Source organism: Schistocerca gregaria, chromosome 9 (assembly GCF_023897955.1).
Source record: "Schistocerca gregaria isolate iqSchGreg1 chromosome 9, iqSchGreg1.2, whole genome shotgun sequence".
Lineage (NCBI taxonomy): Eukaryota > Metazoa > Arthropoda > Insecta > Orthoptera > Acrididae > Schistocerca > Schistocerca gregaria.
In genome coordinates, this window is record NC_064928.1 from 92,076,961 (window position 1) to 92,102,888 (window position 25,928).

The window sequence follows — 25,928 nt, forward strand, 5'->3', positions numbered from 1 at the left end:
TCCATTCCGTTCAACTGCTCTTCCAAGTCCTATGCTGTGTCTGACAGAATTACAATGTCATCGCCGAACCTCAAAGTTTTTATTTCTTCCCCATGGATTTTAATACCTACTCCGAACTTTTCTTTTCTTTCCTTTACTGCTCAATATACAGATTGAATAACATTGGGGATAGGCTACAACCCTGTCTCACTCCCTTGCCAACTACTGCTTCTCTTTCATTTCCCTCGACTCTTTATAACTACCATCTGCTTTCTGTACAAATTGTGAATAGCCTTTCGTTCCCTGTATCTTACCCCTGCCACCTTAAGAATTTGAAAGAGAGTATTCCAGTCAACATTGTCAAAGGCTTTCTCTAAGTCTACAAATGCTAGAAACGTAGGTTTGCCTTTCCTTAATCTTTCTTCTAAGATAAGTCGTAGGGTCAGTATTGCCTCACGTGTTCCAACATATCTACAGAATCCAAACTGATCTTCCCCGATGTCGGCTTCTACCAGTTTTTCCATTCGTCTGTAAAGAATTCGCATTAGTATTTTGCAGCTGTGACTTATTAAACTGATTGTTCGGTAATTTTCACATCAGTCAAGAACTGCTTTCTTTGGGATTGGAATTATTATATTCTTCTTGAAGTCTGAGGGTATTTCACCTGTCTCATACATCTTGCTCACCAGCTGGTAGAGTTTTGTCAGGACTGGCTCTCCCAAGGCCGTCAGTAGTTCCAATGGAATGTTGTCTACTCCGGGGGCCTTGTTTTCAACTCAGGTCTTTCAGTGCTCTGTCAAACTCTTCACGCAGTATTATATCTCCCATTTTATCTTCATCAACATATTCTTCCATTTCCGTAATATTGTCCTCAAGAAAATAATGGTTCAAATGGCTCTGAGCACTATGCGACTTAAAATCTGTGGTCATCAGTCGCCTAGAAGTTAGAACTAATTAAACCTAACTATCCTAAGGACATCACACACATCCATGCCCGATGCAGGATTCGAACCTGCGACCGTAGCAGTCGCGCGGTTCCGGACTGAGCGCCTAGAACCGCGAGACCACCGCGGCCGGCTGTCCTCAAGAACATCGCCCTTGTGTAGACCCTCCACTCCTTCCACCTTTCTGCTTTCCCTTCTTTGCTTAGAACTCTGTTTCCATCTGAGCTCCTGATATTCATGCAAGTGGTTCTCTTTTCTCCAAAGGTCTCTTTAATTTTCCTGTAGGCAGCATCTGTCTTACCCCTGGTGAGATGAGCCCCTACATCCTTACATTTGTCCTCTAGCTATCCCTGCTTAGCCATTTTGCACTTCCTGTCGATTTTCGAGACGTTTGTATTCTCTACATACAAAACGCAATCATTCATGTTCATTTAATTGTTATCAAATGTTGTTAATAAAAAGCTAAAGTGATTTCCACAGTAGCATGTGTGTTAGTAACTATCTTGTCTTTGGTAACGCAGCAACAATTGTCGGGTGATCGACTGAGCAAAAAGTTAACATTAATTATTAGTATTAAAACCCGAAGTTAAGTCGCCGCTACGGTGAAAATGTTTGTGACTGCTCCATGTGAGCTATAGATACAACGAAAAGCCGGGCATATACAGTAGATAACCACATCAATTTGGCACGACAGCGCTACACACGACACAATTTGTTGGGTGAAGTTGGGAAGGGGGGGGGGGGAAGGGGGGAGGGGGACTTTCGTGTGGTCCTCCCCGCGCGACATGTCGACAAGGGCTGTTCGTCCGTCGGTCAGTCGGTCAAAACGGCATTGGCAAAAGATTCCGGAATAAAACCGCCAGTACATCGTCTCCTACCTTCACAGAAGCTCTACTGCGAACCTTGCAGAACTAGCACACCTCGAAGAAAGGATATTGCGGAGACATGGCTTAGCCACAGCCTGGGGGATGTTTCCAGAATGAGATTTTCACTCTGCAGCGGAGTGTGCGCTGATATGAAACTTCCTGGCAGATTAAAACTGTGTACCGTCCCGAGACTCGAACTCGGGACCTTTGCCTTTCGCGGGCAAGTACCAATTTTTTAAAATCTCATTTTGTTCGTTGCATATGCTCGACGCGGACGTCGTAAGACATCCGTTTAAGTTCGTGGTTGATCAATTAACTCAGTTTTTCTATTACAGAGGGCAGCTAACCCTCTGACCGAACACACTGAGCTACCGTGCCGGGCGTAACAACACAAACACCCAGTGCTCGACCAATTGAGCTAACCAAGCACGACTCACGCCCCGTCCTCACAGCTTTACTTCTGCCAGTATCTCGTCTCCTGCCTCCCAGACTTTACAGAAGCTCTCCTGCGAACCTTGCAGAACTAGCACTCCTGGAAGAAAGGATACTGCAGAGACATGGCTTAGCCACAGCCCAAGGGATGTTTCTCGAATGACATTTTCACTCTACAGCGAAGTGTACGCTGATATGAAACTTCCTGGCAGATTAAAACTGTGTGCCGGACCGAGACTCGAACTCGGGATATTTTCCTTTCACGGGCAAGTGCTCTACCAACTGAGCTACCCAAGCAGACAAGCCTGTCTGCTAGAGGACAGTAGGACCAACGTCGGAACAGGTAGCTACGCTTTCTAAAAGCAGAGAGGTTTCCATTCTTAGTATGTTCCTGTCCGTCCCTTGTCATGTTAGTATAGGGAGCTGCCTCTCTGGTCACTTGCGTTTGTATTTGTGAAGCACGCTCGGTAGGAGCCCCGCGGCGAGCGTCTGAAGTGGTAAGATCTCCGGCTAGGCGCGTGTCTGCTAAGTCCGCAGGACAATGGATTTCAGCCTAACTGAAAATTTAATCACCTTTATTTCAGGTTTTAGCTCTAAAATATCTAATGTTATCTTAAATTGCAACGCAGTGTATTTCGAGTGTCAACTTCAGAATATCTTCCAGTAGTTGCTTTGTCACTACTTTGTGAGTAAAGTGGAACCACTTGTTGATCAGAAACTCTAACTAAGATCATCAATCGTAAATGCGAATGTGCGCGAGATTATAACGTCTCGTCTTGACAATATTTTTCTATATAGCAACTTTTCTTTATGTTCAACCCACGTGGGGTGTACTTTGTGAGACCAGTACCACGTGCTTATACAATTGTTTGACCCATCAAGTTAATAGTAAGACGACAGTAACCAGTTCGAGGTTTTTCTTTTGTAAATTGCTTTTCGATCTAATTTATTTTAATTATCAAAATTATTGTGGAGTTACACTCTTTGTGTAAACCAAGTTGACCACGTGAAGCATGTGGTGTAATCATCAAAGTAGCCCTCAGATATTCTTTTCGGGAAGATTTCACAGAGAGTTAGTATACCAGTGTGTGGTAATTACATGACGGACAGGATTGCGCTACGAACGTAACTTCTTTGGGTGAAAATTGAATCGGTTGGTTGTGGTTAATATCCTCTTGCATATGTTTCAACGTTCTTCGTGTGTTATTTTATGAATGTAGTGTTGTATGCAGTCTCCCAATCTTGGCTCCATATTTGATGTGTTCCGTAAAATTACAAACTCACATTTTCACAATCCTAAATAAGGCACCAACTTAGTTATGACTCAAGTTTACCATGCTGAAATTTCAATGATCAATGTTAAAATAAACTTCCAAATATAAACTGATTTATTTATTTTTATTTAAATTCTCTTTTTTATATATGTATCACCGGTTTTCGTATGACTATTAAAATATTATAATTAATGTTAGTCTGGTTGGAAATTTGGTAAGCTAGACTGGATACCTGGTGAAACAGTTGCTCAGTAATGCAAGGTTAACTTCCTCAGATAGCTCACAGCTTTTATCCCGCTTTTATTGTCTATTAGCACCGCTTTCACATCAAATTATTGCAACAATATTACAAGTGTAATACCGCTTTTTAGCGCCACGTCAAAATCTCTGTCAAATATATTTGACGAATATTTGATCAAATCTGTGATCAAATATTTGACAAAGAAATTTGATAGTTTAATACCGGCCTAAGGCCCTCTAATGCGCGGTACTTTGCAGGAGGCTTGGAGGCTTGCACAGAGTGGCGGACAAGGAGAGCTGCATCAAACCAACACCGACTCAAAGGAAGGCCTCGGCGCTTGTTGGTGACGTCACGTCAGCTAGGCACGCCTGTGCGTGCTTATCACTAGAAATCTCTTATTTTTGGACAAAATGTTTGGTATTGTTTTGGATTCTGCAGTTTTATTTAGATGAAGGTACAAATGAAGATCATAGTTCTGAGTTACTGAATCCTGTCGAAAGAAAAGTAGATCAATATGAGAAGATGCTTTGCCCCATTGCAAGCTTCGGAAATTTTACATTCAAGTAACTATATTTACTTGATCCATTTTGTTATCGAAACTTACCCCTACCCCCTTACAATTAACTCGTTTCTTTTATTTATTTATTTATTTATTTTCGTTTGAGATAGTCACTAAGAATGTGAACTAATTGACATGTGTAAGTGTCCAACTGTTGTCAGTCATTAGATTACAGTCATTTTCAACGAAAGGAATTCTAAACAGGAAACGATATAGCTCCATACATCGAAAATACTGCTGAGCTTAAACTTTTTTAAACATGCGCATTGGAAAAGATAAATATTCCCCTCTTGCAACTGAAAGGAGAAACTTTATAAGATAAAAAAATTGTATTTGATAAAACAAGTATCTCTCTTTTGCCTCTTCTTCTGTCCCCCACTCCCTCCCCAAAGAGTACAATCGCAAGATATTTCATTAACATTCAGTGCTCCTCAGCGCATAGTCAACCAAGATAACTAAAGAACAGACCAATATGTTCACAGTTTCTTGTAAAAGCAACCCAGTACAAACGTAACTTCCTCAGATTTACAAGTAAGGTAAAGAAGCACAGATTCTGTTGCTGCTGGACCACGAAGTTGTTTTTGTATGTCAGTCCTTAAAACATGTGGAAATTTAAGTTCAGGAGTACTCTATTTGTTAAGAAGTGTAATGAATTGCACAATTAATTGATTGCGGAAATCTTTCACAAGGGAACCTCCCCATCGCACCCCCCTCAGATTTATTTATAAGTTGGCACAGTGGACAGGCCTTGAAAAACTGCACACAGATCAATCGAGAAAACAGGAACAAGTTGTGTGTAACTATGAAAAAATAAGCAAAATATACAAATTGAGTAGTCCATGTGCAAGATAGGCAACATCAAGGATAGTTTGAGCTCAGGAGCGCCGTGGTCCCCTGGTTAGCGTGAGCAGCCGCGGAACGAGAGGTCCTTGGTTCAAGTGTTCCCTTGAGTGAAAAGTTTAATTTTTTATTTGCAGACACTTCTTATCTGTCCGTCCGTCCAATGCGAGGTAATTGCGCCGTAGTGTGGGGACGCTACACCTAAACAAACATCGAAACACCCACAAGAAAACCAAAATCGGGCAAGGCAGAAGAAACTTTTTACCCATTCGCCAAGTGTACAAGTTAGGTGGGTCGACAACATATTCCTGTCATGTGATGCTCATGCCGTCACCAGTGTCGTATAGAATATATCAGACGTGTTTTCCTGTGGAGGAATCGGTTGACCTATGACCTTGCGATCAAATGTTTTCGGTTCCCATTGGAGAGGCACGTCCTTTCGTCTACTCATAGCACGGTTTTGCGGTGCGGTCACAAAACACAGACACTAAACTTATTACAGTGAACATAGACGTCAATGAACGAACAGACAGATCGTAACTTTGCGAAAATAAAAAAAGTAAACTTTCACTCGAGAGAAGAATTTTTTTTTTTTTTTTTTTGTATTTTGTTCGTTATTGATCGTTGTGTTTGGTCGTTGCGGACGTCGCAAGACATCCTGCTCAAATTCGGTGGTTGATGCTTCCACTCAGTTTTTTATTACAGAGGTCAACCGGCTCTCTGGCCTAACACGCTCAGCTACCGTGCCGGCTCCGAAGACTTGAACCAAGGACCTCTCGTTCCGCAGTTGCTCACGCTAACCACGGGACCACGGCGCTCCTGAGCTCACACTCTCCTTGATGTTCCTTGTCTTGCACATGGACTAATCAGTTTGTATATTTTGCCTATTTTTTTCATAGTTCCACACAATTTCTTCCTGTTTTCTCGACTGATCTGTGTTCAGATTCTCAAGGCCTATCAACTGTGCCAACTTATGACTGAGGGGGGTGCGATGGGGAGGTTCCCTTGTAAGGAGTGTAATGAATTGCACAATTAATTGATTGCGGTAATCTCTCAGAACAATGTGTGTTGGTCAACTACCGCCGATAGTTTCACAATTTCCTTTGTCAGAGAGGGAGACACTACCATTATGAGTATGTCTGCAACAGACCTGGCGTTCGCCATGCCTAGCTGACGTGACGTCACCAACAACCTCCGAGGCTTTCCTTTGAGTCGGTGTCGATCAAACCGTGCTTCGCACTGAAGACCACAACAACTCGTGTGGCATCTGAACTGGGGCAACCCCTGCAATTTGCCGGCCTCTGGAGTTTTTTTCCCTTTATTGGGCTGGCAGCAGCTTATTACGCCGCTCTACAGCCTACAGAATTTGTTTTAAAAAGATGAAGATAATAAAAAATAAGTTGGTGGTAAAATCGGTGACTTAAAGGTAAAATGGCGGAAAATTCTGGAACTTAAAACATAAAACACAGGGTTGATGGTGCTAATAAAATACACAGGAAGCAGAAAAATAATAGACAGACAATTAAAAAAACACGGCGACAGTCTGGTTTCTGTTCGCAAGAGATATAAAATGCACACCCAGCGACAGCATGATTTCTGTTCGCAACACTGTGGAAAGATGCACAAAACTGAACACTCACTTAAACACTGCACTAAAAAGTTGGCACAAATATGACATACCACAGCCGAGAGCAGGTGGGGGAAACTGGAGAGATGGTGGGAAAATAAAAAAGGGGGAAGGAGAAGAAAAGCGAAGGGGGGAGGGGGGAAAGGAGCCAATGGAGGATGAGGATCCAGAAGAGGGGTGGGGGGTGCTGAGCAGACGTGCCAGGGAGTGTGGAAGGCAGAGGAGAGGAATACAAAAGGACTCAGGGGGGGGGGGGGGGGACCCTCTGGAAGCGTGTCGCGTATTTTTAGTGCATCAGCTGGCGAGGCGCGCCAGTCAGCTGTGGACCGCAGTGGAGGGGGCGCCGACAGAGCCGGCGACCTTGCGCGAGGCGCGTATCTCGCAGACCAGTCCGCCGCGAACGCCGGCCGCAGCTGGTCGCAGAGCAGTGTCCTGTCCGTGTGCTGTGCGGTGCGGTGCTGTGCGTGACATGTGGAGCGTCGTGGGCCGCTGCGTGTGGGCGTCGGCCCGCCGCCAAGGAAGTCGGTGCCTCGCGTCTTCGTCAGCCGCCGCCCCCTCCAGGGTGATCCAGTCCCCGCTGGGCGAGGTGCAGGTGCCGGATCTCACCGTCACGCAGTACCTCTGGCAGCACTACCACAGGTGGCCCGACAAGAAAGCCATCGTAAGTACCTCTGTGGCCGCGCTCGCCCACTACAAAACAAACTGGATGCGCCTCTCTGCCTTCGCCTCGTATCCTGGCAAGGGAACCTCCCCATCGCAACCCTCTCAGATTTTAGTTATAAGTCAGTGGATAGGCCTTGAAAAATTAGATCAACCAATGGCGTCAGCCATTTAACGGACAAGGGTACATTACGAAACGGGGGCTCAAGGATGCAACAGCATTGACAATAATATCTTAATTGTCCATGACAACACTAACACATCTATACATGACATTAACATTACAATACTAATTTTACTGTGGTGGGTTTTGCGGGGGGGGGGGGGGGGGGGGGACCCGCAACCCCTCCCAACTCTTAAACAGTGACCGACATAAGGTCACGTGACCAAATGAAAATACGTCAAATTCAATAATGATAAATTACATTTAAAATAACCATCACTATACTTAAAATTGCTTGGAGGGGGTAGGGGGGGGGTAACGACCCTCCGTCCAACCCCATTACATTATATCAGTTCAATGTCACGGACTAAGAAAATTTCACTGTCAGCGCGTATACTATGAAAAAAATAAGCAAAATATACAAACTGAGTAGTCCATGCGCAAGATAGGCAACATCAAGGAAAATATGAATTCAGGAGCGCCGTGGTCCCGTGGTTAGCGTGAGGAGCTGCGGTGCGAGAGGTCCTTGGTTCAAGTTTTCCGTCGAGTGAATAGTTTATTTTCGCAAAGTTATGCTCTGTCCGTTCGTTCATTGACGTCTCGGGTCGACAGAAGCGTCAGATCCCACGCGTCGACTTTGACCCGTGACGTAAGGGTGTTGTCGTGTGTGACGCCATGACGGCGCGCAGTTTGGTTTGTGTGTGTGGTTTGTTTGTAGATGTCCTCATGTGCTCTCTGGTGGTATGTTTGTTTGTGTGGTGTAATGGGCTCAGTTTGCTTTTGCTCAATATCCAGAATTGTGACGGTTGTGTTTGTAGTAGAATTCGTGTCAGTGAGTTAACGATCTTATGTGAAGCTTAATTTAGTGTTGTTCGCTGTACATCGTGCGGTAATTTTAGCAAAATTAATTGGTTGTTGTTTTTGTTCAGGAATGGATATGACGGATAATATTAACAGAGCGCAGGTCAAGGCAAGTGTGGCCGTGTATGTTGACACTGGTGTAGGGAGATGTTTTTGAGCTATATAGGCCAAGGGAAGTGTCCGATTCCAGGCGATATTGTGTTTAGTGCCAGTTGGGGAGTTTTGTGATGTCGGTTTTTTTCGTCGTTTTGTGTGGTTTTGTATGTCGGTGGGTGCCTAAATTTGTTTATATTTAGTTTGCCCCCACCCAAAAACACTCCATTTCTCGCGCTTGTCCCGTTAGTGTCATTAGGCTTTTTGTGGAAAGTGTATGTGTTTGTTTTTCGATGTATTTTCGTCCTCATAATGTGTACGTACCGAGTTTATATGCGCCATATTGGAATCGTGGTTTACGGTCGTTTCCGCCATATTTGTGACGTCATGGGTCAAAACAGACGGGCGGGATCGGAAGCTTCCGTATTTCCCGAAAGGACGTGCCTCTCCAATGGGAACCGAAAACGTTTCATCGCAAGGTCGTAGGTCGACCGATTCCTCCACAGGAAAACACGTCTGGTATGTTCTATACGACACTGGTGACAGCATATGCGTCACATGACAGGAATATGTTGTCGACCCACCAAACTTTTACACTTGGCGAATGGGTAAAAAAATTCTTCTACCTTCCCCGATTTAGGGTTTCTTGAGGATGTGATAATCAGTCCCAAAAAAGTGATGAAAACATAAGATTTTGTCACATATACTGCAAACAAATAAATGCAACAGTTTCACAGTCGCACAGTTTTCCCTGTGCTCTGTCCAAACGTGTTTTTAACGTTTTCAAATTTTTCCGTGTGTAGACCGTCAAATCCTGCGTATGTCCAAGCAAATCTGAACGTGTCCTGGAATTTTGGAGAGCGAAGTTGATTATATAAAAAATTAAACTTTTCGCTCGAGGGAAGACTTGAACCAAGGACCTCTCGTTTCACAGCTGTTCACGCTAACCACGGGACCACGACGCATGAGTTCATATTTTCCTTGATGTTGGCTATCTTCCGCATGGACTACTCAGTTTGTATATTTTGCTTATTTTTCCATAGTTCCACACAACTTCTTCCTGTTTCCTCGACTGATCTGTGTTCAGTTTTTCAAGGCCTATCCACTGTGCCAACTTATAACTAAATCTGAGTGGGGTGTGATGGGGAGGTTCCCTTGTGAGATACTCCTATATTACTTGCAAACTCGTATGCGGGTTGCCTATCTAACGGCATCCAGGGCCGACAAAAGAATTTTATTTCCGGTATCCCGCGTAATTATTGAATCAACTTAAAAATTTTATATGCTATCACAATCTGCTTATTCATAGCTATAACCTTAACACAATAAGGTAGAGTTAAGGTTAGAACCTGTGCATATGTCTTGAAAGCAGCCGTAACTCACGGCGCGAAGTATCCACGCTATATTCGTCCAGTACTTGAAATGAGAGCACTCACAAACGGACCGTACGAACTTTCCCTCACACATTCGATACGTATTGAGAAGCTGTGTAGGGCACGACTAGGGCTACAACATATGTAAATAGCAAGACGCAACTCTCAAACGTTTTCGAGAAAATTTAATTTGAACATTTTGCGCGTGCCTACATAAAGTCAGACACTATACACTAAGCCGGCCGTTGTGGCCGTGCGGTTCTAGGCGCTTCAGCCGCAGGTTCGGATCCTGCCTCGGGCATGGATGTGTGTGCTGTCCTTACGTTAGTTAGGTTTAAGTAGTTCTTAGTTCTAGGGGACTGATGACCTCAGAAGTCCCATAGTGCTCAGAGTCATTTGAACCACTTTTGAACTAAACACTACACCCTAAAAATAACACTTGAAATCGAAATCAATCAAGAAAATATTATGTATTCACTTTCTATGACATAAACAGACATGTTAGGAACTGAAAAACAACAGATACACAGCATAATTAATAATAATTCCATATACTGACATCTTGAGCATACAAATGAAACAGCGGTCAGGCATAAGAGTAAAAATACACTGTGATGTTCTTCACTTTCAGGCCCAAATTAATATTTTGTTTTGCCACATTCTGCTTGGATCACAGCTTCAGAACGTCGAGGTATAGAGTCTACCAATTTTTTTGAGTACGTGGTTATTCCACTCTTGCGCTAAGGCTGCTTTTAAATCATCTTTGTTTTTGACTCGTATTTTTTTATCCTACGCTTTAGTTCTCCCCAAAGATGTTCAATTGAGTTAATGTCTAGTGACTGGGGAGGCGAGTACGACTGTTTTGGCACATTGTAAGGTATCCACTCTTTTACAATGGCTGTATGCTTGGGGTCACTGTCTTACTGAAACACCCAGTCTGTTCTTAGTCTCAGTTTCTCCCCAGATTGCTTCAGATTCTGCTTTAAGATGGTGAGATACTTCCATTTATCCATAGTACCTTCAATAAATAGTAAATTCCCAACTCCAGCTCCAGACATGCAACCCCCACACAAGAATATTTTCACCACCATACTTCACTGCTGGGACAAGATTTCTCTTCTTCCAACTGTCATTGCTTTTTCGCCACACCTTTTGCTGTGCGTCACACTGGAGGATGTTGAACTTACTCACATCCGTGAAAAGTACTCTGTTCAGAAATGTAGAATCATTGTTTCGACGCAGAGTTGCAAATTCTAGGCGCTTCTGTTCATTCACCCTGCTTCTGAACGGTTTCGTCCTTGCTGTTCTATTTCCAAATCCATGATTGTGCAGCAGTCTTCGTGCTGTTACAGGATGCACATTATTTACACGAGTATTTGCGACACCTAATGCCAACTCCGTGGCTGTAATTGTGGGATCCGCATTCACCTTTCTAATGATGTGACGGCGCTCGCTGTTAGATGTTATTGGTGGTCGTCCACATTTAGCATTGTTTTCTACACTTCCTCGATCCCTGTAATTTCTTATTACGGTCTAGACACTTGCCAGCATCCTTCTAACAATTTCCCCAATTTTCCGCAGTAAAAAGCCCTTTTTACTGAGCTCAATAATATTTTTTTCCTCACCTCCGCTGGTATTTCGGTTCTTTTCGAATCGATGTTACGCTATCGAATTATGTATTGCAATACACGTCTGTTACACTAACAAACCACACCAGTTGCACTGCGTTGATTGCTAGTCTCTCTTGCAAACTAACCACAGACTCGAAGTGTATGTTGACTTCTGTACCGCAGTAAACAAACACTGCTGCACCTGTCACGCTTGCAGCGCAGGATACCGTTCTGAAGACCTTGGTTTATATCATTGTGGACGTGGACGCAGCACAGAGTTGCACGCCTACCTCTCTGCATCCAGGCTGTACGCAACATGCTACAGAATGGGGGTGTGTGTCCAGCTGTACTTGGTATGGTCGCCAGTAACCAACAATTCGGTAGCCCAACGAGTAAACGCTTAGTTTCACATGTGCTGTGGTAGTTTTTAAATTTCATTCCAACGTAATTCTAACAGCAGACATGCATGGTACCCCACGAAGATCTTTGATGACAGAGAACCGCTTACGAATGTAACCCAAGCTTGTTTCGCAATATTCACACGGAACAAAAAAAAAAAAAAAGAAAAAAGAAAATCGTGCACATGCGTTCATTATAAATGCTGCATGTTCCAATAATTATTGTTTTCCATGTTTCTATGATGAGTAATGAGTATCATCCAGATTCGTACAGTGCTCCATAGGTAAAACGTTGTAATTGCCACATATGTAGTTGTGTTGTTGTGGTCTTCAGTCCTGAGACTGGTCTGATGCAGCTCTCCATGCTGCTCTATCCTGTATAAGCTTCTTCATCTCCCAGTACCTACTGCAACCTACATCCATCTGAATCTGTTTAGTGTATTCATCTCTTGCTCTGCCTCTAAGATTTTTACCCTTACGCTGCCTCCAATACTACATTGGTGATCCCTTGATGCCTCAGAACATGTCCTACCAACCGATCCCTTCTTCTAGTCAAGTTGTGCCACAAACTTCTCTTCTCCCCAATCCTATTCAATACCTCCTCATTAGTTACGTGATCTATCCACCTTATCTTCAGCATTCTTCTGTAGCACCACATTTCGAAAGCTTCTATTCTCTTCTTGTCTAAACTAGTTATCGTCCACGTTTCACGTTCATACATGGGTACACTCCATACAAATAGTTTCAGAAACGACTTCCTGACATTTAAATCTATGCTCGATGTTAACAAACTTTTCTTCTTCAGAAACGCTTTCCTTGCCATTTCCAGTCTACATTTTATATGCTCTCTACTTTGTCCATCATCAGTTATTTTGCTCCCCAAATAGCAAAACTTCTTTACTACTTATAGTGTCTCATTTCCTAATCTAATTCAATCAGCATCATCCGACTTAATTCGACTACATTCCATTATCCTCGTTTTGCTTTTGTTGATGCTCATCTTATACCCGGTTTTCAAGACACTGTCCATTCCGTTCAACTACTCTTCCAAGTCCTTTGCTGTCTCTGACAGAATTACAATGTCATCGGCGAACCTCAAAGTTTTTGTTTCTTCTCCATGAATTTTAATAGTTACTCCGAACTTTTCTTTTGTTTGCTTTACTGCTTGCTCAATATACAGATGGAATAACATCGGGGAGAGGCTACACACTCTCTCACTCCCTTCCCAACCGCTGCTTCCCTTTCATACCCCTCGACTCGTATGACTGCCATCTGCTTTCTGTACAAATTGTAAATAGCCTTTCGCTCCCTGTATTTTACCGATGCCACCTTCAGAATTTGAAAGAGAGTATTCTAGTCAACATTGTCAAAAGCTTTCTGTAAGTCTACAGATGCCAGAAACGTAGGTTTGCCCTTCCTTAATCTTTCTTCTAAGATAAGTCGTATGGTCACTATTTCCTCACGTGTTCCAACATTTCTACGGAATCCCGAGGTCAGCTTCTATTTGGAGATAAAATAATATAAATAAAACGACTATAATGATTGGATTAAAAGATCTTGTGCATTCATTCTTTCCATGATCATTACGAAATTTTTTCTCCTTTTTCCAGGATAAAGATTGAGAGTAACAGATGAATAATTCAATAATGACAATCTGAACAGTCGCAATAATTACATGGGAAAAGAAAAAGGAGCGCAGGCATATTCGATGCTTGCACCTCGCACTCCTGAAAGTAACCTCTTAACACACGCGACTGGGGACGTCTGGAATACAAGCGACCATATACAATATATAAAGACGCGTAAAATTTTCAGACTCGATTTTCTTTAAAACGGTTGAGAGTTGCGACTTCTTGTTTACATTATGCTGATGTCATAAGCGTGCTATACAGATCCTGTCAGTATAAATCATATCGGTGAGGGGAAGTTCGTAAGGTCGATCCCTTTGTCAGCGATTTCCAGCAAACCGTACGCTTAATTTCAAAACTTTACAAGAAAATTTCACTCGCATAAAATGATGAAAGATAGAAAGGTTTTCCCTTACGACATTTTAATTGCTCATGCAGTAAAACTTCAGATTCAGATACGACGTTTTAATTTGTTACGTCTTCACTACTTACTGTATCCGCAACACAGTTTCCAGACCGTATCCCCGAACATCACTGGGTGTGACTGCTAAATTATATCATTCTGCGATGACGTCATAAACATAGAGATGTGTGGAAAACTAGTTCCAGCTTAACACGATGCCAAATTACCCACTCTTCACTCATCCAGTGTTTGATAATGATACGATAATCATACGATTTATTTGAGATACGGGCGTGAATAATGCACTGTTGGAAAGGACATACACTCGAGTTTTACCAACAAAATGCTGCAACGCCACAAGATTACTGAACGATGGATCGATCGCACTGAACCAAATGATTCAGCCTTATGTTACTGGCCTCCAAGGTCACCGGATCTGATTGTGATTATTACTTGTGCGGATTTATAAAAGACTCTGTGTGCCCTCTTTACCAACAACAATGAATGACCTAAGACATCGCAAGACAGCAGCTGTGGAAGCTCCAACTAAAGACTTGCTGGCTGCAGTGTGGGAACAGTTTGAATAGCGCATTGACAGATGCCGTGCATCTCAAGGAGGCATATTGAACACGTATGAAAAGGTATCGAAAAAAACTTTTTGATTTAACTGTTCATCAAAAAACAAAATTCATTGTATATGTTTATTAGTTTCAGAAATACAGATGTGGCAAATCGGATGATTCTTTTTGATACATCCTGTATAATCTCAAATATTTTCTAAACTTTTTCTCACTTACATGCCTAACGTCAAATATTTAACGCTTTCCCTCTTTCGTAAATTAATCAGACGTCTTAATCTGTTGTATACATAGTAATTAGTTTCCTTAAAATAACGGAGGGTCACTGGTCTACTAGAAAACGCGTAATTACATCACCAGTCTCGTTTTGTTTCATTAATCTGACTTTGTTGTCGTATGTTATCACCAATTTTCTCTCGGATCAGGAAGTGTCATCTGCTTGCGCATTTTAAGGTAGTCCACTGGTGTTTTCTTGCTTTTTTTAAAAAAAAGTAATTAATTGGTTTCAGGCAAAGTCCATTTCTCGAGATACAATTGTGTCAGATACTGGAAGAAACAGTACATTTGTCTGACTTCATTACAAAATAAAAAACACATGTATTACACAAGTCGACTGTGTAAAGATAAGCGAACGGCTGTACGACACAACTGGCGTAGAAAGTATATTACTCCGGCTGCATCACGAGAAAAGCCACAAATTTTTAATATATATACGCTATATAAGTCTAAAAAACGCAACAGTTTCTAAAATTTTAATGTCCCCTTTTACGAAAACGGATAAAGTGCCAAATACATTTTCCAACGTTCCTTTCGTGGGACTACCGTAAGAGGGGAAAAAAGCCTTAATTTAGTTTGCAGAACTATACATTTCCTGATGTAAAATACGACTCATTATATTACCACTAGTATCTGGTTTCATACTCGCAGCTAAACGTGTCTCTCTCTGCTAAGAACTTGTTTACGTTGCATCGCTATCGTAATATATGGTTTAAAAAGAGCCTGTTCGTGGAGAAAAGTGATTGACGTATTTTCTTACTTGAAATATTAGACTACCTCAGACTACACTTAACTGATGGTTATTCATACAACACATATGGCCGATTTCGGAATATACATTCCATCATGAGATGTATCTGGAAAATCAATCAGATCTATGATGATTCAATGAAATATGTGTATGTGTTCACAGTCAATGGCTACCGGTGTCTTGCTATAACCCTTTACAACTAACATAGAAATTACGTAAAATTATGCGAAAACTTTGTTGTTTTCTTTTACAACACAGACGAAAGCAAAACTGTTTTCGTTAGTCATTCCGTGGTTAGTTTGGGCTATCAGTACAGGCAACGCTCGCTTTTGACGAACTAAACCAATCGAAATAAATTAGACGTGACTGTGCCCCTTTCTTGTTGTCAGTGATTTTTGCCTGAAACACGAATTCCAGTTGTGGTGACGAAATGATAGGATATCATATATGATGACCGTGCAGCTCTCTAGAATGAAATTACAATTAAATCAATACCATTAGCTGATGACGGCGTTGATATACATCAACGGGGGCAGTTGAAAATGTGTGCCCCGATCGGGACTCGAACCCGGGATCTCCTGCTTACATGCCAGACGCCCTATCCATCTGAGCCACCATTTAATTGTAATTTCATTCGGGAGAGCTGCACGGTCACCAATGACATCTGTTCTTTCGCACATGTCCGAAAGAACAGATGCCATCGTTAAGGCTAACCGGCTGATGACGTTCTTCAACGAGGATGCACACGAATTGCCTGAACTCTTACGGGACTCGGTGGATTGTCTGCCGAGAGTAATGGTTATAATGGCAGGGGAACTACGAATGTAGTGTGCGGACTATAAGTTGAGAATGTGGGTCTCACGGGGAGCGTGCTGGCGATAAGTCCCTGCAGTCGCACTATCCTCTGTGCCCTCGGTGGCTCAGATGGATAGTGTGTCCGCCACGTAAGCAGGAGATCCTGGGTTCGAGTCCCAGTCGGGGCACACATTTTAAACTGTCCCCGTTGACGTATATCAACTTCCGTCAGCAGCTAATGGTATTAATTTAATTGTAATTTCATTCTAGAGAGTTGCACAGTCACCATATATGATACCCTATCTTTTATTGCAGAATCAGGTTCTACATAAAAGCTACGTACATTTTGTCTTATACATTTGTTTTTATTCTTGGTAGTTGGCGCTGTAGTTCAAGAAAATCCATGTTCTAGTTTTTGTGTGGAAAATGGTTATGGATAAATAAAAAATGCTCATTTACTTCGTAAATTTTGATTCGCTAAAGCTTAAACTCTTCCCCTCTAACCATAGCGTGGTGTTTGAGAGAGAGGAATTAAAGTTTTACAAATGTTGACCCGAATATGCGGAAACAATTAATACTGGGGTCAACATTTGTAAAACCGGTGGGATAAAAGTATTAAGGGATATGGCGATTACTTTCGAGTTAATAAACAGTTTTTTCCATTAACTCGTTTTCAGTCGACCGACCCTTACGATGTAAAGAAACAAAGAGCTAGATGTTAGGAAATCTATTCTTATTATGCATTTTTATTCATTCTTTTGTGAAATCACATCTCATAAACTGGTAGCGAGAATGATGGCTTCAAATACATTTTGTGAATCGCCACTTCACAGGGGGTGAACGTGGTGTATCACACTGGTCCACAATGCTTTTATTTTTGTGAAATTCAATCAAACGTAGGTTCACATAAGGCCCATAAACATGCGGGGTGACAGTCCTGTGCGAATTCGGTCATTTATTAAAAAAAAACACGTGTTGACCTATGAATACATGTTTTATTTATCAAAATTTCCATTGCAAATAGGAAAAAAAACCCGACACCACAAGTAAATTTTGAGACCAGAGGCGAGGAATTAACTGCAGCCATCAATGTCTTCATACAATGAGGTAACAAAAATCGTTAGGTAGCGATATGCACACATACAGATGCCGATAGTATAGCGTACACAAGGTATAAAAGAGCAGCGCTATGGCGGAGCTATTACTTACACTCAGGTGACTCATGTGAAAAGTTTTGCGACGTGATTATGGCCGCAGACTGAGTGTGGAATGCAGACCATTAGGGCTCGTACAGAGGCATATAGGCAGTCATTTTTCCTCCGTTCTGTTTGGGAGTGGAACAGGGAGAGATGATGCTAGTTGTGGTACGAGGTACCCTCCGCCACGCACCGTATGGTGGACTGCGGAGTATGTATGTGATGTAGAAGAAGCTAGAGGGATGGAACATTCCATTTCGGAAATCGTTAGGGTTCAGGATTCCGAGATCCACATTGCAATAGAGCGTGCCGAGAGTACCAAATTTCGGGCATTACCTCTCACTACAGAAAGTTCAGTGGCCGACGGCCTTCACTTAACGATGGAGAGCAACGACGTTTGCGTAGAGTTGTCAGTGCTAAGAGACAAGCAACACTGCGAGAAATAACCGCAGAAGTCAATGTGGGTCGTGTTGTTTGTTGTTGTTGTCTTCAGTCCTGGGACTGGTTTGATGCAGCTCTCCATGCTACTTTGTCCTGTGCAAGCTTCTTCATCTCCCAGTACCTACTGCAACCCACATCCTTCTGAATCTGCTTAGTATATTCATCTCTTGGTCTCCCTCTACGATTTTTACCCTCCACCCTGCCCTCCAATCCTAAACTTGTGATCCTTTGATGCCTCAGGACATGTCCTACCAACCGATCCCTTCTTCTAGTCAAGTTGCGCCACAAACTTCTCTTCTCCCCAATCCTATTCAATACCTCCTCATTAGTTACGTGATCTGTCCACCTTATCTTCAGCATTCTTCTGTAGCACCACATTTCGAAAGCTTCTATTCTCTTCTTGTCCAAACTAGTTATCGTCCATGTTTCACTTCCATACATGGCTACACTCCATACAAATACTTTCAGAAACGACTTCCTAACACTTAAATCCATACTCGATGTGAACAAATTTCTCTTCATCAGAAACGCTTTCCTTGCCATTACCAGTCTACATTTTATATCCTCTCTACTTCGACCATCATCAGTTATTTTGCTCCCCAAATAGCAAAACTCATTTACTACTTTAAGTGTCTGATTTCCTAATCCAATTCCCTCAGCATCGCCCGATGTAATTTGATTACATTCCGTTATCCTCATTTTGCTTTTGTTGATGTTCATCTTATACACTCCTTTCATGACGAACGTATTCGTTAGGACAATATCGCGAAATTTCACGTTGATGAGCTATGGCAGCAGACGACCAAGGCGAGTAGGTCTATCTTTGGCAACAGCACGACATCGCCGTAACAGCTGATGGAAGGGTTCGTGTGTGGCGCAGACCCCTCGAAGCCATGGATGCAAGTTTTCAACAACGCACTGTGCAAACTGGTAATGGACTACATAAAGGTGTAGGCTGTGTTTTCATGGAATGGTTCAAATGGCTCTGAGCACCATGGGACTTAACAGCTGAGGTCTTCAGTCCCCTAGAACTTAGAGCTACTTAAACCTAACTAACCTAAGGACACCACACACATCCATGCCCGAGGCAGGATTCGAACCTGCGACCGCAGCGGTCACGCGGTTCCAGACTGAAGCGCCTAGAACCGCACGGCCACACCGGCCGGCTTTCATGGAATGGAGTGGGACCTTTGGTCGAACTGGAAGTGGTTATGTTCCGGAACCTGTATCGGTTCCTACAGAGGAATGGCTATTCTCGTTAAATCTGCGGATGTGTGCGTCATGCTGTTTGTCACATCGATAAGAGTTCGGGTACTCTGGGAGCGGCATTCCGTCGACGCTACGGAAGTTCTGGAGCACGGACGAGAGGAACGTTCCGAGCTGTGTCGCAAGATGAGAGCGAGGCCTGGTGTCGTAACCGGTGATAGACGTCCGGTCACCGCTATTTCAGAATGAAAGTATTGTTCCCCGGCTATCGCCTCTGACTCGCCGGTGCAGAGTGCAGAGCGATAGCTGAGGTCAGGTCCGGTGCAGAGGCGGATGGATGCTCGCCGCTGCTGCACGTACGGTGAAGAACACGACGCCGTGTGAGGGCGCCGTCTATCACGAAAAGCCGGTCACAGGTCACGCGCACGATGCAGCTTCACCACGGTGGAGTCACTCCAACTCCGTTCCGTGACTGCACTAACAACACAAACGTTGGCATCAGTACACAAGATGAACATCAGCAAAAGTAAAACAAAGTCAAAAGTTCTAAAGCGCCGCTTCACGAGCGAGAAGGCGCGCCGGTCGCCGGCACGAACCTGGCGGATTAGTGTCAATGTCCGGTATCCCAGCCAGTCTGCGGATGGTTTTTAAGGCGTTTTGTTTCTACCTCGGCGAATGCGGGCTGGTTCCCCATATCCCACCTCAGCTACACTATGTCGGCGATTACTCGTCTGGTATGAGACGTTCCCAGTGGGGGAGGGGGGGGGGGGGGGAGGCTCAACTCGGTGGGCTGAACCGCTCAATAACCCTGAGGCCGGCCGCTAGTGGCCGAGCGGTTCTAGGCGCTTCAGTCTGGAACCTCGCGACTGCTACGGTCGCAGGTTCGAATCCTGCCTCGGGCATGGATATGCGTGATGTCCGTAGTTTAGTTAGGTTTAGGTAGTTCTAAGTTCTAGGGGACTGATGACCTCAGATGTTAAGTCCCATAGTGCTCAGAGCCATTTGAACCAAAACGGTCTGTTGACACAGTTAACACGGATTTAGAAAACATCGTTCTTATGAAACACAGTTGGCTGTTTACTCTCACGAAGTGTTGAATGCTACCGACAAAGGGATTTCATATTGATTCCGTATTTCTAGATTTCCAGAAGGCTTTTGACATCGTACCTCATTAGCAGCTTGTAATCAAATTGCGTGCTTATGGAATACCGTCTCGGTTATCTGACTGGATTCGTGATTTCCTGTCTGAGATGTCACAGTTAGTAGTAACTGACACGAAAACTCATAGTGTAAAACAGAAGTGTTTTGTCACCATGATATGGGCGCTCTGCTGCTCCTTATCTACATAAACGATTTAGGGGGCAATCTGCACATCCATTTTAAGTTGTTTTCAGATGTCACTGTCGTTTATCGACATCAGAAAATCAAAACAAAATGCAAAACGATTTAGAAAAAACATCTGTATGGTGCGAAAATTGGCAATTGACCCTAAATATCGAAAAGAGTGAGGTCATCCACATGAGTGCTAAAAGGAATCAGTTAAACGATTACACGATAAATCAGTCAAATCTAAAGGCTGTAAATTCAACTAAATACCCTTGTATTACATTTACGAACAACTTAAATTGGAAGGAACACACTGAAAATGTCGTGGGAAAGGCTAACCAAAGACTGCGTTTTATTGGCAGGACGCTTAGAAAATGTAACAGACCTACTAAGGAGACTGCCTACACTACTCTTGTCCGTCCTCTTAGAATACTGCTGCATGGTGTGGGATCATTACCAGATAGGATTGACGGAATACATCGAAAAAGTTCAAAGAAGAGCAGCACGTATTGTATTATCGCAAAATAGCGGAGAGAGTGTCACTGAAATGATACAGGATTTGGGGTGGACATAATTAAAATAGAGGTGCTTTTCGCTGGGGCGGAATCATTTCACGAAATTTCAATCACCAACTTTCTCCTCCGAACGCGAAAATATTTTGTTGACGCCGACCTACGCAAGGAGAACCATAATAAATAAGGGAAATCAGAGCTCGTTCGGTGATATAGGTGTTCGTTTTTTTTCCCGCGCGCTATACGAGACCTGTAAATACCAGAGCTAAACAATGTAGAACAACAACGTACGTTACAACCATAGCATTCTCTATTACTTCATTTCCTTATTTCTAACATTTTAAAATTGGCCGTCGACTTTAAATGACATGTCAATCTTATCTCTATTTAGTGAACGTATTTTCAGTCATGTCTTGAACATTGTCCAGCTTCACTTTATAAACTAATGTTTCGTCGCAAGGGATATCGGATTTTAGAGAGTAAATTAGTATGGAGTATGTCTTTCTTGTTTTCAAACATTCGCATACCCATTTCTTCGTTCCTTATTGTTTTTTGGGCATGCAGTTGTAATTAAAGTAGGCACAAATGCAGCGTCCAAAAAGAAATGATTAGCGTACATTCGCATTCCCTTTACATCGTTCCTTTCTTGTTGCTCACATGGCGACGGACTGTTTCTATCGCAATCAGTAAGCGTGAAAGGAAGCTACCGTACAAACTGAGAGATCTATATTTATACATCGCAGAACTAATTACATACTGACATAATCGTCGGTACTTCCTTCGTTTCCCAAAAGTTGTAAATATTTCGATTTCGGAAAAGAAGCTCTGTATTTGGCCAAGATGTCGAAGAATATGGTTCAAATGGCACTGAGCACTTCTTAGGCCATCAGTCCCCTAGAACTTAGAACTACTTAAACTAACCTAAGGACATCACACACATCCATGCCCGAGGCAGGATTCGAACCTGCGACCGTAACGGACGCGCGGTTCCAGACTGTAGCGCCTAGAACCGCTCGGCCACCCAAGCCGGCTGATGTTTAAGAAGAAGGTTCGTTATTGTATCGAGTAAGATGTGGAGACGGCGATTTGAAAGCGGACAGTTGTAGTACGAGGTAGGGCGTCCGTTACCTGAGGAATCGCTACCTGGCGAAGGGGCAAGTGTGGCAAATGTCCAGCATGGCAAATGTCTGGCATTCTCAAGAATTTGACATGTGCAATAGGTTATCTCGCGCTTACATTAACCTGTGATCTTGCAATCTTAATCAATGAAATATGTATTCTCTAATTTTCAATGTTGTTGTTGTGGTCTTCAGTCCTGAGACTGGTTTGATGCGACTCTCCATGCTACTCTATTCTGTGCAAGGTTCTTCATCTCCCAGTACGTACTACAACCTACATGCTCCTGAATCTGCTTAGTGTGTTCATCTCTTGGTCTCCCTTTACGATTTTTACCCTCCACGCTGCCCTCCAATGCTAAATTTGTGATCCCTTGATGCCTCAGAACATGTCCTAACAAGCGGTCCCTTCTTCTAGTCAAGATGTACCACAAACTCATCTTCTCCCCAATTCTACTCAATACCTCCTCATTAGTTATGTGATCTACCCATCTAATCTTCAGAATTTTTCTGTAGCACTACATTTCGAAAGCTTCTATTCTCTTCTTGTACAAACTATTTATCGTCCATGTTTCACTTCCATACATGGCAACACTCCACACAAACACTTTCAGAAATGACTTCCTGACACTTAAATCTATATTCGGTGTTAACAAATTTCTCTTCTTCAGAAAGACTTTCCTTGCCATTGCCAGTCTACATTTTATATCATCTCTACTTCGACCATCATCAGTTATTTCGCTCCCCAAACAGCAAAACTCCTTTACTACTTTAAGTGTCTCATTTCCTAACCTAATTCCCTCAGCATCACCTGAGTTAATTCGACTACATTCCATTATTCTCGTTTTGCTTTTGTTGGTGTTCATCTTATAGCCTCCTTTCAAGACACTGTCCATTTCGATCAGCTACTTTTCCAAGTCCTTTGTTGTCTGTTACAGAATTACAGTGTCATCTGCGAACCTTGAAGTACTACGATCTTCAGTTGTTAGAGAGCGTATTAAGTTCTTCAGTTGTAGGCAACTGCTGTCCACCAGTGTAGTAGTGCATTGTCTCTGTCTACTAATGGAGCGATACACCTGAAGTGAGTACACTGATATAATATGGTAGCGCACCACAACGGACGAGCTGCACAGCGGGTTTATCAACATCAGTATCCTAATCGCCGTATCCCGCATCATACGATCTTTGCTGCTGTGTATCAACGTCTGCGTGAGACCGGGTCATTTAGCAGAATACCTGGAGAGGGACACCATCACATGGCAATAACGCTGCAATTTGAGGAAGTTGTCTTGAATCATGTGGAGCGGGATCCTTCAATCAGCACTCGTGCAATTGCACGTAACAAGGGGACGAATCAGACGAATGTAAGATCTGTCCTTAGAGAGCAATTGCTAAATTTATTTCACTCACAGCGTGTCCACAACCTGGAACCAGTCGATTATCCACTCAGAGCACAGTTTTCGCAGTGGTACCTGGAACAGAGTGAAATGCATCCTACATTTCCATCCTCTGTGTTGTTTACATATGAAGCAGCGTTTGGGAGTGATGGAGTCTTCATCATGCACAATTCGCATGTTTGGAGTGAGGAAAACTCCACAGCTACTAGCGCTCATCAAGTGCGGTTCTTCGTTAATGTGTGGGTCGGTGTTGCTGGGGACTGTTTAACTGGGCCGTATCTCCTACCTAGGCAATTAAATGGCTGGAACTATTACAATTTTCTCGCCAGGGCATTTCCAGAATTGCTGGAAGACGTCCCGCTCCCTACAAGACAACGCATGTGGTTCCAACATGACGGGGCGCCGGCACATTTCAGTCGTCGTGTGCGTCGATTCCTGGACCGACGGTTCCCAGAAACGTGGATTGGGAGAGATGGTTCTGTACCATGGCCTGCTCGATCCCCAGATATGTCCCCTCTGGACTTTTTTGTGTGGGGAGAGATGCACAACCTTCGTTACACAACTCCTGTTGCATCAGAAGAGGATCTGGTTGCCTGTATAGTAGCAGCAGCAGGAACAATTCAGGATACTCCTGGGATTTTTGCCCGTTTCAGACAGAACATTATCCGACGATATAACCTTTGTTTACGTGTCAATGGAGGCATTTTTGAAACTCTGCTGTAATTGAAATTGGGTTGTGATTAATGTGTTGTCTCTTGGTCATAAAAAATGGAAAAGTCTTTCTTGGTTTAATTAATCTGCCGCCACAGAAATCTTCCTCTACCGGTTTGAATACTCCTCATAGGAAATAATGACATAAGGAAAAAATATTTGTTTTGATGTCCCTTACAACCTCTCAGAGTTTGTCGGTTTAAATACTTTTCACCCTGTAGTGTGGGGTCCCCGCGAACACGTACAAGTGCCGCATCACGACGTGGCATGGAATCGACTAATGCCTAATGTAGTGTTGGAGGGAATTGACACCATGAATCCTGCAGGGCTGTCCATAAATCCGTAGGAGTTCGAGGGGGTGGAGATCTCTTCTGAACAGCACGTTGCAAGGCATTCGATATATGCTCCATAGTGTTCATGTCTGGGGAGCCACACTGATCCTGGAACCATACTGTAGCAATTCTGGACGTTTGGGGTGTTGCATTGTCATGCTGGAATTACATAAGTCTATTGGAATGCACATGAATGGGTGCAGCTTATCAAGCAGGATGCTTACGTACGTGTCCCTTGCCAGAGTCGTATCTAGACGTATCAGGGGTCACATATCTCTCCAACTGCACACACTCCACACCACTACAGGGCCTCTACTACCTTGAACAGTCCCCCCCTAACGTCCAGGGTCCATGGATTCAAGAGGTTGTCTCCATACCTGTACACGTCCATCTTCTCGATAAAATTGGAAACGAGACTCGTTCAATCAGGCAACATGTTTCCAGTCATCAACAGTCCAATTTCCGTGTTGACGGGCCCAAGCGAGGGGTAAAGCTTTGTGTTGTGGAGTCATCAAGGGTACACGAGTGGGCTGTCGGCTCCGAAAGCCCATATCGATCATGTTCCGTTGAATGCTTCGCACGCTGACACTTGTTGAAGGCCCAGCATTGAAATTTGCAAAAAAATGGCTCTGAGCACTATGGGACTTAACAACTATGGTCATCAGTCCCCTAGAACTTAGAACTACTTAAACCTAACTAACCTAAGGACATCACACAACACCCAGCCATCACGAGGCAGAGAAAATCCCTGACCCCGCCGGGAATCGAACCCGGGAAACCGGGCGTGGGAAGCGAGAACGCTACCGCACGACCACGAGATGCGGGCAAAATTTGCAAGCCAGCCGCTGTGGTCGAGCGGTAGTTTCGGGATACTGTTCACACTGTGGATCTCGGGATATTCAGTTCCCTAATGAATGTCTCACAAGTCTAGTTATAACTACCATTTCGCATTCAAAATTTGTTAATTGCAATCGTACGATCATAATCACGTCGGATAACTTTGCACACAAATCACCTGCTTATAAATGACACCTCTGGCAATGCGCTGCTCCTTAGTATCTTCCGTACGCAATACTACCGTCACTTGTATGTGTGCTCATGACACCTCAGTCTAATGTGAATGGTGAGTACTCTACTGCATTGGCTCCTTACTTAACTTGTATTTATTGCGAATCTCTGGCCCAACATAAGTCTCGAGAGACTGGAAAAAAGCGCAGGTGACGCCTGTATATAAGAAGGGTAGAAGGACGGATCCTCAAAATTACATACCAATATCCTTAACATCGGTTTGTTGCAGTATTCTCGAACATATTCTCAGTTCGAAAATAAAGAATTTGCTTG

The 25,928-nt window shown here is 43.3% G+C and overlaps 1 protein-coding gene across 1 annotated transcript in view; it reads left to right on the forward strand.

Moving 5' to 3' along the window:
* The first annotated feature begins 6,950 nt into the window (after positions 1-6,950).
* Positions 6,951-25,928, forward strand: part of LOC126292309 (probable 4-coumarate--CoA ligase 1) — a 355,684-nt gene continuing 336,706 nt past the window's right edge. Inside the window, exon 1 of the mRNA XM_049986241.1 lies at positions 6,951-7,423. Within this exon, the coding sequence (XP_049842198.1) occupies positions 7,232-7,423 (192 nt within the window). The 5' untranslated portion in view covers positions 6,951-7,231. The remainder of the gene's footprint in view (positions 7,424-25,928) is intronic.